Source organism: Balaenoptera physalus, assembly GCF_965194825.1.
Source record: "Balaenoptera physalus genome assembly, chromosome: 15".
NCBI lineage: Eukaryota > Metazoa > Chordata > Mammalia > Artiodactyla > Balaenopteridae > Balaenoptera > Balaenoptera physalus.
The window spans coordinates 89,836,057-89,853,556 of NC_138894.1; the positions used below are offsets into that span (position 1 = coordinate 89,836,057).

The following is a 17,500-nucleotide window of genomic DNA, read 5'->3' on the forward strand; positions in this document are numbered from 1 at the left end:
GCACAGACAGAGTCTCCTGTGATCTGCAGACAGCCCTATGGGGGCGGAGGCACAGCGCCAAAGTGACAGCAGGCCTGCTCAAAGCCACACTGTGAGCTTAGAACCTAGACCTCCAGACAATTCAAATTCTTTGTGTTCCTCTCCTACGGAGAGAGACTCTCATTCTCTTCATCCTGGTGACAATAAACTCTTCAAAAGTTCAGAGGCGCCCCTCTTGCCCCCGCTTGCTGTCCCTGCTGAAGGAGATGTCACATTCTTCAGCCCCTCCCCCCAGACTACAGACCAAGCAACCAGGAGTGTCACGTTCCCATAATGTCCTGCTTTCCTGTCAATCCTGATACATTCAAAAGACATTAGGTATTTTTATTCCAAACTTTTGCTTATTGTTTGCTTATATCCTTTAACAAATCCAGAAAGGATCTAAGCAGCTTAGGGAAAAAACTCAAGTAATCAAACTGTTTAAGACTATGATCAAAAGCCACGCAATGGAGCAGGATTTAGAATTAGGGGAGGAAGTGGAGAGAATTATTCCTGAAATCTAGTCTCAGAGCAATCCTGCAATTGGGCACTTAGCAAAGCTCAGCCCCCAGGGCAGCCAGGGCAGAGAGGGAAGATGAGAAACAGGGCTCTTGTCTGACAGAAGGACTCATGTCGATTCAGCACCGTTAGACCGCATCCCAACCATACACCCTGCAAGGAGTGGATTTATGACAGCTCACACAGGACAGATAACAACAGAAGCTAGCGTGTGACCCACCGGCGCCTCAGGAGCAGGCATCTTCTAGACCACTCGCATGGGATGGGTATGACCTTTCTGGTGAGCACACGCTCCGCTCACGGCGCCCAGGTGGTGGCCATCCACCCCAGTCCTGTGCCTTTAAACCCGGCCAGCTCACCCCCCAAAACACACCACACAGCCTCTGTCCAGCAGCCAATATCCATGAACTTCAGGCATTCCAGAACACCTCACCTGGGCAAGACCCTCCGGTACCACCCTGTCCTATGAGCCGTCTCCTTTCCCAGAGTCTTTCCTTCCTGACATTCTGGTCTTCCCCTCCCATTTCACCCTAGGGCCTAACTACAGAGCCACCTCTGAGATTTCTTTTCTTTCTTTTTTTTTTGGCTGCGCCGTGTGGCTCGCAGGGATCTTTGTTCCCTGACCAGGGATCGAACCCCCGCCCCCTGCAGTGGAAGCGCAGAGTCTGAACCGCTGGACCACCAGCGAAGTCCCTACAGAGCCATCTCTAAATTGCTTCTAGGGCCCAGCTACTCTCTGGTTCCTCCCTCTGCAAGTGCATCCCATCCACCCAGGGCAGGGCTGTGGTTGACCACACAGTAAGTGCTAGGAGTGGGATCCGGGAGCCTCAGGGCGTAAATGAAGACCAGACCAGGCCAAAGCTCGCCATCGAGTGATAAAGACCTGGGGGCTCTCACTTTGTCATCTCTTTCATTCACCTGTTCCTTCAACAAATGCCAAGCACTTGCTGTGTGCCAGGGGCCAGTCTTGGAACAACTACAATGAAAGACCGTGTGTGCCAAGTTCCAAAAAGAGGATGGGGGTTGAGGATGGAGGCACCACTTGCAGCTGGGGTTCCCAGGCAAAGGCTGCACTTGGACAAGGCCTTGAAGGATCAGTGGACGACTGAAGGTGGCAACCCCTCCCCCGTGTTCTCTACTGATGGAGTGCTCAACTGTCACCTCCTCAGGGAGATCTGCCCTGACCTCTCCATCTAAAAGCTCGTCATCCTCCCATCCTATGCTCCCTACTTTATTTTATAACCCCACTCTCCATCTGGCATATAGTTTACTTTTTATTTGCGCATTCTTTTCTCCTCCACCTAGAATGTAAGCTCTAGCGGGGCAGGGATATTCGGCCCTGTTATCTACTGCTTCATCTCCAGTGCCTAGAAAGATGTCTGCCACCTAATAGAAACTTAATGAGTATTTATTACTAGAATGAATAAAGGAATAAAGAGACAGTCATCTTTTATTACTTTTGTTTGGAGGAGCACGGGTGATTAGTGACATAGAATTGTCAACTGTTTATCTTAAGAAAGAAGGAAGGAAGGAAGGAAGGAAGGAAGGTGTCATCTACTATAATAATCATCTCATAAAGGAAAGATACTTTAACCTCCCCAAAGTGGGAAGTGCATTCTCTCAGGATAAATAGTAGTCTTTCCCAAGAAAAGGTCACATCAATGCACACGTCACACAACATTGTCCTAGTCTGTATTTCCACTGTGAATCACTGAAGCCTTTGGCACCATCAGCCGTTCATCCCCAACACCTCCCAACCCTCCAGCTCTGGGTCACAGTGCTGTTTCCTTGAAAAAAAGACAAGATGGCCACGTGCCCCTGGCTGGCCCATGCTCCCCAGACGTGCCTGCTCATGTGGGGATCATTCTTGACGCTGAAAAAGGGTGGGGTTCCAGCTCCGGAAGCCAGCTCAGATCCAGGGCCACCCCCTGGATCAGAGAGAACCAGCATGACACCAGCCTGTGGTTCACGAACTTTACAGTTCACACTGAATTTTCAGTGAAGTTATACTTTTTCCACAGCTCCTTCTACTGCATTTTTCATGCAGCTGCTAAGAGAAAAATCAAATATGGCTCTACAAACCTCACCCCATTTACCTTCACAGTAAGCTAGCGAAGGCGGTTTATCAGCCCCGTTGTAAAGATGAACAGCCCGAGGATCAGAGAGGCTAAGAGCAAGTTGGCGGAGGTGGGGAAAGGGGAGGCACTGCAGGTGCAGGGGCGGCCCCACCTCCACCTTCTCGCCTCTGCGGAGTCCGGGGCTGAGGGCCAGGGGCCAGGAAGTGTGCACCTGCAGCTCTCCAAATCAAAAGCTGCTCCAGGCCTCTTTTCTCTCCTTCTCCCTTCTCAGCCCCCCTTCCCAGCCCTCAGGTTCAGCTCCAGGCCCACCTGCCACAAAAAGCCGACTTCCTGAGCTGCCTCACTCCAAGGGTTTCCATCTCTGAAGCTGGCCGTCCTCAGGCTCCAGACCTCACCGTTCAAAGCATAGCTAGCCAGCTTTCTGCCACATAATCTGACATTTTAAAATACGAGAACACAAAATTAGACGTGTTGCGTATTACATGATAGACATCATCTCACGTAGTTCTTGGCTCTCTGGCTAGCGCTTCAATTCGAGAGCACGTGCCCTTCTTCTGCAGCCCCGCAGGGCCTAGAGCAGGCAGAGCGGATACCCATGAGTTCCACTGCATCTCTAGGGAGCCCCACAGTTTGCGAAGTGCTTCAACTCACATAGCTCATCTGAGCCTCCCAGCACCAGGCAGAGAAACTGAGCCTCTCGGAGAAATGACCTTGTCCAAGGTCAGATAACTAGTCATTTGGAAAGCTGGGCCCTCAGCCCTGGTTCTGAGACCCTGGGTCCACAGCTCTAGGGCACCTCGGCATTTTGCTTCTCAATAGCACGTATACATGTGCAACAAAACTTATTGTTGGCAAAGAGTGGAGCCCTCATCCTGTTCATACTTTTAATGTAAACGCATTCAATTAATTATACTTTTGGCAAAATAGAGAGGGGGAGAACAAAAAATAAATGTTCAACCGTGCATGGCAATTTCTCTTGCTGTTTTCCAGAGAGGAATGGGATAGAAGATGCAGATCTGCTGTGTCCTCACTGTCTCACTTCCCAGGAGGATCTTAGGGGGCGAACATCGCACATCACGTGAGTATAGCGTTCCAGGAGAGAGGTCACCTGGTGACAAAAAGGCCAATCATGCAAGGCTTAAGAGAGGGAATGGAAATCTGCTTTAAGGCTGCGGGAAACAGGGCCTGTGTTGGATTTGATAAGAACCAGCGCTCGTTATGTGCACACTAAGTGCTTTATGGTTTTTAACTCATTGAGTTCTCGCAAAATCCTTTTTGCACACAAGGAAAGGCGTCTAAGAAAGGTCAGTCACCAGCTAGCAAGCCGGAGAGCTGGGCATTGAGCCCCAACAGAGAAGCTATTTAATCTATTCCCTTAGTTTTTCTGCTAACATGGCAAGGCATGGTGTCTGCAGGGGCCAGCATCGGCAGGGAACTGGACCACACACAATTTCTGCCCCTTGCACTAGCGCTAGATCCTAGTCTTTGCATGAAACACAGCGCTACCGCACAAAGCCCTCCACCCGCTCTAGCCCTGACCAGAGGGGTGGGGGAGACGACTAGGACCCCTAAGTGGCAGTGAGAAAAGACCTTTGGGAACAAGATGCGGGTGAGGGGATGGCCCCAAAGCCAGGCACAGGTATGGACTTAACAGGTGTGGGCCAAGTAGAGTGATGACCCCATTCCAGAGCCAAAGGCTACGAGTAATTACATCAAGACAATAGGTGTAAATCCAACTGACCCAGGCAAAGGTAGCCGTGTTAGGAGGTGTGGGCAATGCCAAGATGGAGACACCCTCGCTTCCCTTGGAGCTCACCGCTCAACGGGAGAGAAGAGGCTGTAGATAAGTATGAGAACAGAACAGGCAGGGGGCGGGGAGGGGTGCCAGCTGGAGTTCGAGTTTAAAGGCAGGGTCCCCTGCACTCCAATTCCATAAAGGGAGACAAAATCAGTTTCCATCAGAAACATACAGCTATGTCCCACACTGGTTCTTCTTCCTGTTCTAGTTCTTTCCATCAAGCAAAAGTTAATGGTGACTTTTTCTTCTTCCATTTTAACCCCTAAAAATAAAAATTCTTATTCTTTCAATTAAAGAAAGGAAAAGATGGACTTCCTTCATGGCACAGTGGTTTAAGAATCCACCTGCCAATGCAGGGGACACGGGTTCGAGCCCAGGTCCAGGAAGATCTCACATGCCACGGAGCAACTAAGCCAATGCACCACAACTACTGAGCCTGCGCTCTAGAGCCAGTGAGTCACAACTACTGAGCCTATGTGCCACAACTACTGAAGCCCATGTGTGTAGCGCACCCACTCACCGCAACTAGAGAAAGCCTGCGCACAGCAACAAAGACCCAACATAGCCAAAAATAAATAAATAAATTACAGCAAAAGAGAGAAAGAAAGAAAGAGATAGATTGCATTTTGCCCAAATGAAGAAGTAACCATCAGAATCAGTTTTAAACACATCCCACTCAATCAATGACAACATCACTTCAGAAACCACACTTCTAGGGACTTCCCTGGTGGTCCAGTGGTTAAGACTCTGTGCGTCCAATGCAGGGGCCACGGGTTTGATCCCTGATCTGGGAAATAAGATCCTGCATGCCGGGCCGTGCGGCCAATAAATAAATGAATAAAATTTAAAAAAAAAGAAAAGAAACCACGCTTCTAAATGTTGAGCATTCAATAACAGCTTTTTGTTGTTACAATCAACAACAGCCTCACTCTAGTAACCATGTTTCCATAGCTAACAGGCAACCAATCCCTAAAGTTCCTGTCAATGGATGTTCACAAATTCACAATCTCCATGCTTCCTAAAAGCAGTTTACTTCTCAGGGAGACTGTATAGTACAAGCATAGTAAACACTTCTTTAACAAGCAATAAATTCAGTTTTAGATACTAAAAAAAAAAAAAAAAGAAACATACAGAACATGAAGCCGAGACAACTGACGTGTTACTTAACACGAGGGAGGGGGCCCTCAACCTTAAACGCTAGCTGAAACGTTACAGAGATGGTGGCATGTGAACTGGGCCTTAAAGGAAGAGTAGGATTGGAATCATTTGAGAAGGAAGGAACAGCATCTCTCTCTGGGCAAGATGCAGAATGTGTTCCAACAACAGTTTGCTGCTGGGAATTCCCTGGTGGTCCAGGGGTTAGGACTCCGCGCTTTCACTGCCCGAGGGCCTGGGTTCAATCCCTGGCCGGGGAGCAAAATCCTGCAAACCACGCGGCACAGCCAAATAAATAAAGCAGTTGGACGCAAGGAGTTAAATCACAAACAAACGTAATGGCGAGGAATTCAAATTGGACCCAGTAATCACTGATTTTGCTGCATTGAGCTTCCGTGTTCATCCTAAGTTTCTGACCCTAGTTAAAGTTCCATCTGCCTCGTGGTTGTGTTAGGAGGCCGTGGTGGTTCTCCTGTGTGTAGTGGCAGGGTACCACCTCCAGGGGGCGCTCCAGGCCTCCCTGTGACTTCACTTGGAGGGGGATTGGGTGGGCCCAGGACACTGAGAGAAGGAGCAAAGAAGCCGAAAGCTCTGCTTCCCGGAGAGGGAGGGTGTTTGGGGACGGCTTCCTAGGTTTTCTCTCTCCGCCTCCCCATCCACACACACCCAGGGGGCTGGTGGTTTCAGGCTGATCCCAGACAGTAGCCTCTTGGGAGCCTCCCTGGACCAGGTGGGCAGACAGGTGTTTCAAGTCGGCTGGGGGTCTAGGGAGAGGTGGACCCTTTCCCTGAGTCTGTCTTTCCATGCCCTCACCACAGTCAGGGGTGCAGGCCCCAGAGGTCCCTGAAGAAAGGAGTCCAGGAGGGTATTACCTGGCTTCTGTCCAGGCTTCCGGTCAGCTTTGCCAAAGGAATTTAGGTAGCAAACATGTGCTCTGAGCAGTTGAGGCCCAAATTCCAGCCCCTGCCCAAGTCTCAGGGGCTGGAGGTGGCAGGATGGGTCTGGGGTCCTGACGACCACCTCCCTGGAGACCCAGCTAACATGACTGGCTCAGCGCCTCTGAAGAAAGGCACTCGCTGTGCAGCACAAGGTCATGGTAGGAGAAACAGAGCCGAGAGCAGGAAGGTGAGGCCAGCTTTTGAGAGGCCTTGAATGCTGAGTCAAAATGTCTGGACAAAGACTCCCTCAGAATTCTCTGTATTAGTGGACACAGGGGTCTGGATTTGTGCATTTCCTCCTTACAGCGCCAAGACCCATGGTCCAAATGTGAATGATTTGATTTCTCTTCACTGTGATATTTACAGCCCAACCTGTAACAAGCTATCTTTTTATCAGGTTTAGGTGCTATTATGAATAATAGCTACCATTTACCCAATACCTGTGATTATTATATTATTAGGTATTGTAAGCCCCATTTTACAGATGAGAAAACTAAGGCTCCAGTTAATCAAAACTTGTTAAGTGGCAAAACTAGCCCAAGTGGCAAAACTAGTGCCCGAGCCCCATGGCTCCCGCTTCCCCCACCCCCAGATTCACGCTGGGTCCCACATATTTGGCCCGTAACTGTGTGCTTTCTTTCACAGGCTGGGTGCCTGACCAAGATGAATGTCACCATGCACGCCCCAGCTAAGGAGAAATAAAATCCCAAATGGCCTGAGGAACAAAACCTTCAGACTTAGCTTTAGGGGAACGCCCTGTACTCGCAAAGCCCAGCCTTCACTCAGGCTGAACCCTTGGCTTAGAAGACTTCACCCACCGTGTGCTCTGTTTATTGAAATCCTACCCTTCGCCAAGGCCTGGTTCCAGAGTCAGCTTCTCAAAGACGCCTTCTCCAGCCCTGCCAGTAGGAATTCCTCCTGATCTGTGTCCCCATGAACTTGGCAGCTGGCTCGGTGCAGACCCACCCACTCACATTCCGCCTGGACCTCTTGCGGGTGGAGACTAGGTCTCACCCATCTCTGTGCCCCATGGGGCTCTGCACACACTCAGGGCCTGGAGATCAAGCTCACAGTCTCTGGGAAGGGTTGCGGCCAATGTTCAGGTAGCTGGTGCCAACTTAACAGGTGCCTCCCAGGGCTCAGCTGCCAGCTGCCCTTTCCCAGCCCCAGGAATGAAGGTGCCCCATGGTGGCCGAGCCACTTTTACCCTTCCCACAAGCAGCCAGCCCAGCCCGGGTTCCTGGCCACAGCAGCTGTGGCTCCCGCCTCTCCCATCCTGCTTGGCCGGCTCGCTTGCAGCCGCCTCCTAAGCTTTCCTGCATGGCAGTCTGTCCATCTGGGCATCTGCCTCAATTTCTTGCTTTGTGTTCCAGTTCTGCTTTGCTGAGCCCCGACTCTGGACCTGGCCCTCCTTTGTCCTCCCAGGGCTGGACCCAGCCCCCAGCAGTGGAAGGAGGCCAGCGCTCTCACTGGAGCCCAGATAGGCTCCCAGGATCCCCGCCTTGCAGCCACCCTTCAGCACAGCAGGTCAGAATCTCCCAGATGTGGGCATCAGCCCGAGCCAAGCCCAAGTTCCCAGGCCCATTTAGACCCCGCACCCAGGGGTGGATACCCGCAGGAGCCAGCGGGGTCCAGCAACCCGCCCGCCCTTCACCCGCTCCTGCCATGGACGCCTGCCTCTCCCAGGGGGGACGGTCACAGGCGCCATGCCGCGGGGGATGCAGGCCACAGTGGGACAGCCAAGGGGCCTTTGAGGATTTTAGAATCAAGCACACAGGGCGGTGTAAGGGTTGAAATAAAAAGGGACTAGAGGCTTTGAAATCCTTTCTGTGGCTTAACTATAATGAGCCTTCAGGGAAAAGAAGCACGACCTCCGTTTACAAAGTTCCCAGACTACCTCCCGAGGGGTGGGATGACTGGCATTTTACTATCTTATTTACATTTTGCTGTAGATTCTAAATCTTCTGTAATAAACATACTTTTATAACCAGGAAAAATAACTGATAATCCAAGGACATAAGCAGAAAGCAGATATCGTCAGAGCTTCCTCGGATCACAGCGGCCGTAGGGTACCAGGGATGACAGACAAGCTGGGCTGCCATCCTGTCTCCCTCTTCCGCCGGCCCCCAAGCTGCGGCGGGCAAGTCCCAACTTCAAAGCCTCAGTGTGCTCGGCTGTCAAATGGGAATGACAGTGTCGGCCGGGGCTGCACAAGAGAGATACCCACGATAATAAAACTTCCATCCCAGGGCCGGGGAGACTCGGTCCCAGAGTGGGCCTGGGAGAGGTTTCTGAGAGCGCTCCCCACGCGGGAGAAGTAGGGGCGCTTCTCAGGCAGCACGGGGCTGCTCTGTCCAAGAGAGATATTCCAGGAATGGAAATGAGACACAGCCATCTTAATCCCCAGCTAACCACAAAACCGTCCCTTTAGCCAGAGTGTGGGTGCCATTGATCTGCACAGCGCTGCTGGGGTAGGTCCCGTTCCTGTCCTCAGCCTGCAGAGGGAGGCTCGCTGACCAGTCTCCTCTGCAAGCATCTGTCCACCCAGGGAACACCGGTCCAAAGGGCCAAGCGGCAAATGGTGGGAGCAGAATCCAGATGCTCTTTCTCTCTCGGCCCCGCCCCCGCCCCCGGCGCCCCACCCCCGGCCCCCCAGCCCCCCGCCCCCCGCCCCCGGCCCCCCGCATTTTGACCCGAGCACCAACAGCAAGGTCCCTCGCCCCTGCAGGGAAAGGAGCCGCCCTGCGGGGGGGAACGTGCCCGAAGGGCAAGCGACAGGTGCTTTGGGGAGCCAGCAGCCAGGAGGCTCGTCTGCCCCGCGCACGCCATGCCCTCACCCGCTTCCAGTGGGGAGCAGACGGCCCCAGGCTCTCTCTGCCTGCAGGGCGTGTGGAACCTTCCAGTGCCGGCCCAGCCCCTGCAGCTGAGGAGAGTCACAGGCGTCCTAGATGCCATTCGGGGTGGGAGATTAACACATTGTCTTCACTGCAGCCAAACCTCCAGCCTTTGGAAGAAACGACAACGCCTGACTCTAGCCCAGGCTCCATCCTCGGTCCCCGCTTCCACTTGGGGTTATCTGAACACCCTCTGCTCTTGCTTTGGGGCTTTACATGAAAATAACTACCTTTGAACAAAGCCTCGGCATCTAGGGTGAGATCCAGAAAAGGCAGGATGGTGCAGCCACTGGCTTTGGAGTCCAGTGGCACTCACAGCACACACGTCACACTCTCTGAGACAACCATGCTTAAATGACTGTGTCGGTCCAGTAACTTCAACACTCAGGGCCTCCCTCCTCTCCCGCATGCAGACACAGAAGACAACAAGAGGTCCCAGCACTGTGCCTGGCGAGCGGGAGCCGTCAAATAACTGCCCGTCTTGAGGCTCAAAGCAATCACTATTTCTCTCCATCCAAGGCAAAGAAAAAAGCCTTCACTTCTTGAATAAGTTCTAAACCCTCTTCTATAAATGCAGCCTCCATAGCAGGGGCCCGTGGGCAGCAGCTGGTCCTGTCACTCATTTGAAGAAGTAGGAATGCACAGATCCTCAGTGAGACCCGCAGGTCCCATCAGCGCGCCTCAGCTGGGGGAGGAGGGGGTGTGGTTTGCGAGTGGCCACGCCCTGGCCCTTACCCATGACCAAGGTGAGTCCGGGCGGCTCTTGCCCTGTGAGGGCTCCCAGGTGGAGCTGCAGGCGCGGTCCTGTTCCTCCATGGCCGGGCCCGAGGGATGCCAGCCGCCTTCTCACCCAGTGCCCGGAGAGCAGTGTCTGCAGCGGCTAATTTCAGGAGCTGGGAGGCTGGGCTGGCGACACCGAGCCCAGAGCAGGCGGCTCCTCTTTACACCCAGGAGCCTGGCCAAGTCACAAGGCTCAGGAAAAGAGCAGGGTGCTGAATTGCAATTCCTCTCCCACCTGGGACCGGCTAACAAAACAACACCAGGACACCTCCCGTTCCCTGAAGGATGCAGAGATTTCCCGCAGATGCCAGTTTCTCTAGACTTTTTGAGAAGGACGCCCGGTGAGGGGGCGTGACCCCTGCCGGCCGGCGACTGGCCATTCTCTCCTCACCAGCTCTGAGGAATCAGGAGTAAGACTCAGAGATTGACTAACTTCCCCAAGGTCACAGCAACAGAGGACAGAACTGGGATTCAAACCCACGAGTGCCGCCTCCAGAGGGGATTTGAGGGGAGGAGGGGATTTAAGGGAGGGACCACCTCACATGCTGCGTGCAGGGAACCTTGCAAAAAAAGCTGTGCAGACGTTTCTTCACTTTCTATTCACTTTCTTCCCTACCACAAAAAGTGCGCCCCACAAAAGCTACAGGGAATCCTTTCTCTCCATGCCTGGGCACCCCTCGGGGAGTCAGGAAGGCTGGGGTCGGTGGCCTCCCTTCCCCAGTGGGCCACCACCGTCACCTCCATCGTGCTCAGCAGCAACATCACGACCATTCGCTGGATTTGAATGCCCCCCACACACCAGGAAGCTGCTTTCTGGTACGTATTTTGCATCTAAGGTTATGGAAGTCAAATAAGGAGTGTGAAGAGCTGGTCTTGGGTCACAAAGCGGGAAGTGACAAAGCAGGGTCAGCCTGATCCCACATGCGGTGCTTGAAATGTGGTTCTCATCCTGCTGGGAGTCATGGCTTTGTGCTGATGGGGCTGGGCTCTGAGGAGCGCAGGGCGGGAGGGAAGGTGTTTCTGGGTGGGGTGGGAGGGCGGGGGCGGGGTTAGGGGTGGGGGAGGGGAGGGGAGGGGAGGGGAGGGGAAGGGAGGGGAGGGGGAGGGGGAAGGGGGGGAGGGGGAGGGGGGAGGGGAGGGTTCCAGGGCACGCTGTAGGCATGCGTGCAGAGGCTCCGATCCAGTTTGACAGGGACTGAGGGAGACAACTTCCCTGACTCTTAGCACAGAGGGACCCCTCGCCCCACTTGCCCCCCAGAGCTGCTGTCCCTACAGCCTGTGGCGCTAAGACCAACCACCTCCTGAAGTCTCTCAACTCTGCTCCGTGGGCCGAGAAGCACCTTTTCTGGTCCTCCACCTCCTCCCCAGCCAGGCCTTCTCCCATTCCACTCACTTCACTCTTCTTCCTCCTTCCCTCCGGAGGAGACCCTGACCAGGAATCCATCCGGAGCTGTGCTGAGAGCGGCGTGGGCGAATACATGAAAGGTGCCTGGCGTGTCCTATCTAGCACGATGGGTATAATGACCTCCCTTCACAGGCTGGGGCCAGTGGCTGTCCCGGCGCTGCATCTAGGAGGGAGCAGGGCGGTCCTCAGCCCCCGGCTTCCGCACTCCCAGGTCACCACGCTCCTGGCCACACTGTCCCGCTGGCCCTCCTCCCACTGGGGAAGAGCAGAAGAGGTAGGGAGACCCCCACCAGCCCAGCCCTGGAATGGCTCCCACATGTCCTCAACGGAAGGGAGAAGATAACACTTTAAGACATCTATACTGAGCTGGGTCCCCACCACTCTTACTAGTTTTAATTCATCCTGTGGGGATATTTTGAGAACTTCATGACTGACGAGGGATAAGACTGTAATTACACCTGGTCACGGTGAACATTTAGCCTAGATGCACACAGCCACACAGGAGCAGTCACTCTGCACACAGCACACCGGCGTCATTGCATCCATCCTGAGGCGCTGTCACGTGGCGCCTCGGGATGAACAAGGCGGGAGAGGCGTGGTCCTTGGGGCTCTGGGCCCAGGCGGGTGTCTCAACCCGGCTGGCAGGGAGGTCAGGCTGATGCGTGTCCCGCTGCTATGTCAGGCCGCTGACAGCCAACACTGGCTTGGCTGGCGCGCCTAGAGATGGGGACGTGAGTGTTGATGTGGCTCCCGGAAGCTCCATGTGATGACTGAACCTCAGCACCTGAGTCACACAGACCTGGGCCCTGGGGCTGACTCGGCCCCTGGAAGCTGTTCTGACTCAGGCCTTTAAGAACCTTTGTTTCCTTATCTGGGAAACACAGGGATAAAGATAGTCTCTCCATCATAGGGCTGTTGTGGGGATACTGAGGCCAGGCACGGAGAGCCCTTGACACAACGCCTGGCGCATATCAGACCCTCAAAAAGCCGTAACAACTATTAATCCTCACAGTAACTTTGAGGTGGGTATTAATAGCTCCATTTTACAGGTAAAGAAGTGGAGGCTCTGTTTTATTTTGTACTTCTGTTGGCCACACTCTCCAACAACTTGTCCTCCACTGGAGCTTCTGAGGACTCCCTCGCTGCCCCAAGGGGCCACGGCCAGGACCATGCTGGACCGCCCCTGAAACACTGCCCCTGCATGCTCCTGGCTGCAGGGATCCACAGGGCACTGCTTTCTCCCAGACTGCCAGGCCCAGGCTCTGGGAGTCTCCTGCGAGGCCCCACAAGAGCACCTTGGATGTTCCCATTGCTAAACCTTAGCTCGTGCTATGACCCCTTCCTGGAATGCCTTTCCAAAAGTGTCCACTTTCTAGGCCCAGGTCAAACTGAATTCTTCCTCCACGGAGCCTTCACTGATCTCTCCACTCCGTAAGGACGTTCCCATGCTCTGACCTTCCAGATAAAGGATGCGAGGTCGGGACTGACATTTCGAGCATCTTCCAGGAGCCAAGTGCTTTCCTCACACGTATCATCTCGAAGTCCCAGGGTCAGGTGTTGTCATTTCCCAGATGAAACAGACTCAGGGGGGCTCACCTGGCCCGGAAGAGGTGGAGCTCAGAATCCTCACCATCCACTCCCCTTATCCGACACTTAGCATGTGCTGGGGCAGGTGGGTTACCTGTGAGTTTATGTCTCATTATCTCAACCACTGTAGGCACAGGGTCCAGGCCTGACTCATCCTTAGCTCCAATAGTACCTCACACAGTAGGGTGACACAGCATGTGAAAAAGTTACATCCGCTTTTTTTAAATTAATAAACAATTTTTTAGAGCGGTTTAGGTTCACAGCAAAATTGAGCTGAAAATACAGTTTCCATATAGTCCCTGTTCCCACACATGTACAACCTTCCCCACTATCAAAATCCCACACCCGGGGGGTACATTTTTTACGATCAGTGAACCTGTACTGACAGATCATTATCCCTCAAAGTCCATAAGTTACATTAAGGTTCACTCCTGGTATTTCACATTCTATGGTTTTGACAAATGTCTAATGACATGTATCCACCACTGGAATCATACAGAGGACTTTCACTGCCATGAATGTCCTCTGTCCTCAGCCTGTCATCTCTCCCTCCCTCCATGTCTTTTCATGACTTGAGAGCTCTTTTTTTTTTAGTGCTGCATAATATTCCAGTGTCTGGATGTACCACAGTTTATCCACTCACCTACTGAAGGTCATCTTGGTTGCTTCTAAGTTTTGCAACTATAAATAAAGCTTCTAGAAACATCTCTGTGAGGGTTTTTGTGTGGACACAAATTTTCAGCTCCTTTGGATAAATGCCAAGGAGCACAATTGCTGGCTTGTATGGTAGGAGGAAGTTTAGTTTTGTAAGAAACCACCAAACTGTCTTCCAAAGTGGCTGCACCATTTTGCATTTCCCACGAGCAATGAATGAGCATTCCTGTTGTTCCACATCCTCACCAGCATTTGGTGTTGTCAGTGTCCCAGATTTTGGCCTTTCTAATAGGTGTCTGATGGTAGCTCACATTTGTTTTCACTTGCATTTCCCTGATGACACATGATGTGGAGCAACTTTTTATGTTTATTTGCCATCTGTATATCTTCTTTGGTGAGGTGTCTGTTGAGGTCTTTGGCGCATTTTTAATCTAACTGAGCGTTAAGAATTCTGTGTATATTTTGGATAACAGTCTTTTATCATGCACATACACTAGATTGGTCAAGGTCGTAGCTGAGAACAGATGGGAGACTGGAGCTGGGTCAAGGCCTGACAAGGGAGCTGTTTACAAGGATATGGGGAGGGGTGAAGAAGACTGGCAGGGGGTGGTGGCGGGACCTAGGCCAGCCAGGGGAGGGGCTGAGGCCAGGCTTGGGTTGAGGGGAAAGGAGGGGAATCAGTGACCGGAGGTGTATGAGGCAGAATATCGGCCTCCAAAGTGTCCAGGTCCTAATCTCCCGAACCTGCGGATATGTCACACTACACAGGATATGTTACATCTTCTGCCTCCCTCTCTCTCTCTCTGTCCCTGTCTCTCTGTATCTCTCTGTCTCTCTGTGTCACTCTCTCTCTCATAGACACACACACACACACACACACACACACACACACACACACACACACACTGACTCTCTGTTGTTCTCATGAAAGTAAACTCTGTTCCTCTGAGTCAGAAAACCCCACCATGACTCACTCCTGGAGTGAGGGAAACAGGGAATTAACTGTCTTTTTTTCAAGGTTGAAGCAGCAAATAATCTCTCCAGGTTATTTGTCGGCATCAATAACCATCAGGTTATTTGTCGGCTGATTAGGGATCGGAAATTGTCTTAGTCTGCTCAAGCTACAGAACAGCGTACCATAGGCTGGGTGGCTTAAACAGCAGAAATTTATTTTCTCACAGTACTGGAGGCTGCAAGTCCAAGATTTAGGTGCCAACAGATTTGGCTCCTGGTGTGAGCTCTCTTCCTGGCTTGCAGAACATCTCCTCCTGTGTCCTCATGTGGCAGAAAGACAGAAAGAGACAGAGAGAGAGGGAGGGAGGCAGCTCTCTGATGTCTCCTCTTATACGGACACTAATCACCCTTATGACCTCATTTAACCCTAATTACTTCCTCACTCCACATACAGTCACTAAGGCTTCAACAATTGGGGAGGGGGGACACAGTTCAATCCATAGCAGAAGCCCCCGGGATGGGATCCTACAAGCAACAGGCAAGAAAGTCAGGAACCTGAGCACACAAAGCAAGCAGAAAACCCCGATTCCTGGCCTCAGAGACCCTCTTGCCTGGCCAGGAAGCCTTGTCAATACTTGACACTACTGCCCGGACAGCCCAAAGCAGGGCAACATTCCACCTCTGGCATCCCTGGACTCAGAACTGCTGCCCTTCCATAACTGCCCACCCCTGGCAGCGCCCTCCAGCTCTGAGTGGTTCTGAATTATTTGCTGCACAATTAGAGATGGAAGAATTTAGCCTGGTCTGTGGCTAAACAGGAAAGCCAAGATTTTGATTCTTTTTTTTTTTTTTAAGTCAGCAGGCAGCTTTCTTTTATTTATTTTTATTTTTTATTTATTTATTTTTGGCTGTGTTGGGTCTTTGTTGCTGCATGGGCTTTCTCTAGTTGCGGCGAGCGGGGGCTACTCTTGGTTGCGGTGCACGGGCTTCTCATTGCGGTGGCTTCTCTTGTTGTGGATCACGGGCTCTAGGCGTGCGGGCTTCAGTAGTTGTAGCTCACGGGCTCAGTAGTTGTGGCTCGCGGGCTCTAGAGCGCAGGCTCAGTAGTTGAGGCACACGGGCTTAGTTGCTCCGCAGCATGTGGGATCTTCCCAGACCAGGGCTTGAACCCGTGTCCCCTGCATTGGCAGGCAGATTCTTAACCACTGTGCCACCAGGGGAGCCCCAAGATTTTGATTCTAACATAGACAGTGGGGGATATCAAGGATCAGAGTCTTCCAATACAGGCTGAAACCAATCTTGACACAAGTGATGTTTGTATTCAGAGGCAAAAGTAAGTTCTTGTGGGTATTGAAGAAGCAAGCGCTAGTCTCAGAGCATCTATACACGGATACACTCTCTAGGAAGAGTTTCAGGTTAGCGGGACCATGCATGAGATTTACAACCAGAGGGCACATCAGTCATTCTCCTCTGTCCCCCTGGGTGAAGGTAGAAACTCCAAGCCCTCTGCACACATCTGTAAGGGGAACCCACTGGGTGCGTCATTGGTGCTGAATCTTCCTCCTCACTCAATAACTGCATTTCACCGTCCTCCTCTGACCTGGCTGGAGAGGCCCAACCACAGAAGATATGAAGGAAATTCTCCTCTTTCTATATTACACAGGATGCTTACTGTCCTTAAAAGGCAACAATACCTCTTCATGTCTTTGATGGTGTGTCCTGGAAAATGGACTCACCCCCAAGAGCACCACAAATGAAAAACCAGAGACTGCCCCCTTTTTCTTGGAGCTTCTCTACCTCAAAAGTGTTAAGAATTTAACTCCTTGAAGTGACAGCCTGGGAACTCCAGCCCTGAAGATTCCTATCTGCTCTGTGCTCTAACCCAAAGAGATAAGAAAAACAGATCGTAGTATTTTTCATTCCTCATTTTCAGAGAGTAAACTAGGCTAAGAGAGACAGGTGGCCTGTCCAAGACACACAACCAGTGAACAGCAGAGATGAGACTTGGACCCACCTCTTCCAACTCCACCCCGGGGTCTCTCCACTCTTCCAGACTAGACCTTGGGAGACTAAGTCCTTGGAGAATTCGTCCAAAGGGAAGCAGGAACTTGCCCTTTCCCAGGTCCTACAGGCCTGATTGAGCTATGTGAAACCCAGTAAAAAGTTAAAAATTTATTAATATTGATTATTTGCTTTAAAGAAAATTTGTCTAAAACTCATATGTATGGAATCCTTGTGATGGACTGAATTGTGTCCACTCAAAACATATATGTTGGGACTTCCCTGGTGGCACAGTGGATAAGACTCGTGCTCCCAATGCAGGGGGCCTGGGTTCGATCCCTGTTCAGGGAACTAGATCCCACATGCATGCCGTAACTAAGAGTTCTCATGCCACAACTAAGGAGCCACATGTCGCAATTAAGGAGATGGTGAGCTGCAACTAAGGAGCCGTGGAGCTGCAACTAAGGAGCCCGCCTGCCACAACTAAGACCCCATGCAACCAAATAAATAAATATTTTAAAAATTAAAAAAAAAAAATATATATATATATGTTGAAGCCCTAGCCCCCAAAGTGACTGTAAGGTTATATATCCAAATGGAAGAATTAAATATCACTGGGCCATAACAACTTTGCTGAAGACAAAAAATCAGGAGACCTGGTTCTGGCCCTAAATGCCCGGGGATCTAAGGGTGAGATAAGAAAGCCTCCACAAGGGCCT

At 51.9% G+C, this 17,500-nt stretch overlaps 2 protein-coding genes across 11 annotated transcripts in view; one reads left to right on the forward strand and one right to left on the reverse strand.

The window, feature by feature from the left end:
* The window catches only part of LPIN1 (lipin 1), a 219,891-nt gene extending 209,563 nt beyond the window's left edge, over positions 1-10,328 (reverse strand). For 7 of the 10 annotated variants that reach the window (XM_082425896.1, XM_082425900.1, XM_082425889.1 and 4 more), the window contains exon 1: positions 10,136-10,327. In XM_082425896.1, coding sequence (XP_082282022.1) covers positions 10,136-10,216 — 81 coding nt within the window. In that variant the 5' untranslated portion in view covers positions 10,217-10,327. Of the gene's footprint in view, positions 1-10,135 lie in introns of all 10 variants that reach the window. The other 3 variants (XM_082425893.1, XM_082425888.1, XM_082425891.1) reach the window with 2 other exon arrangements.
* The window catches only part of LOC309643282 (uncharacterized protein), a 437,652-nt gene that overhangs the window by 243,244 nt on the left and 176,908 nt on the right, over positions 1-17,500 (forward strand). The gene's annotated exons all lie outside the window — the stretch shown is intronic.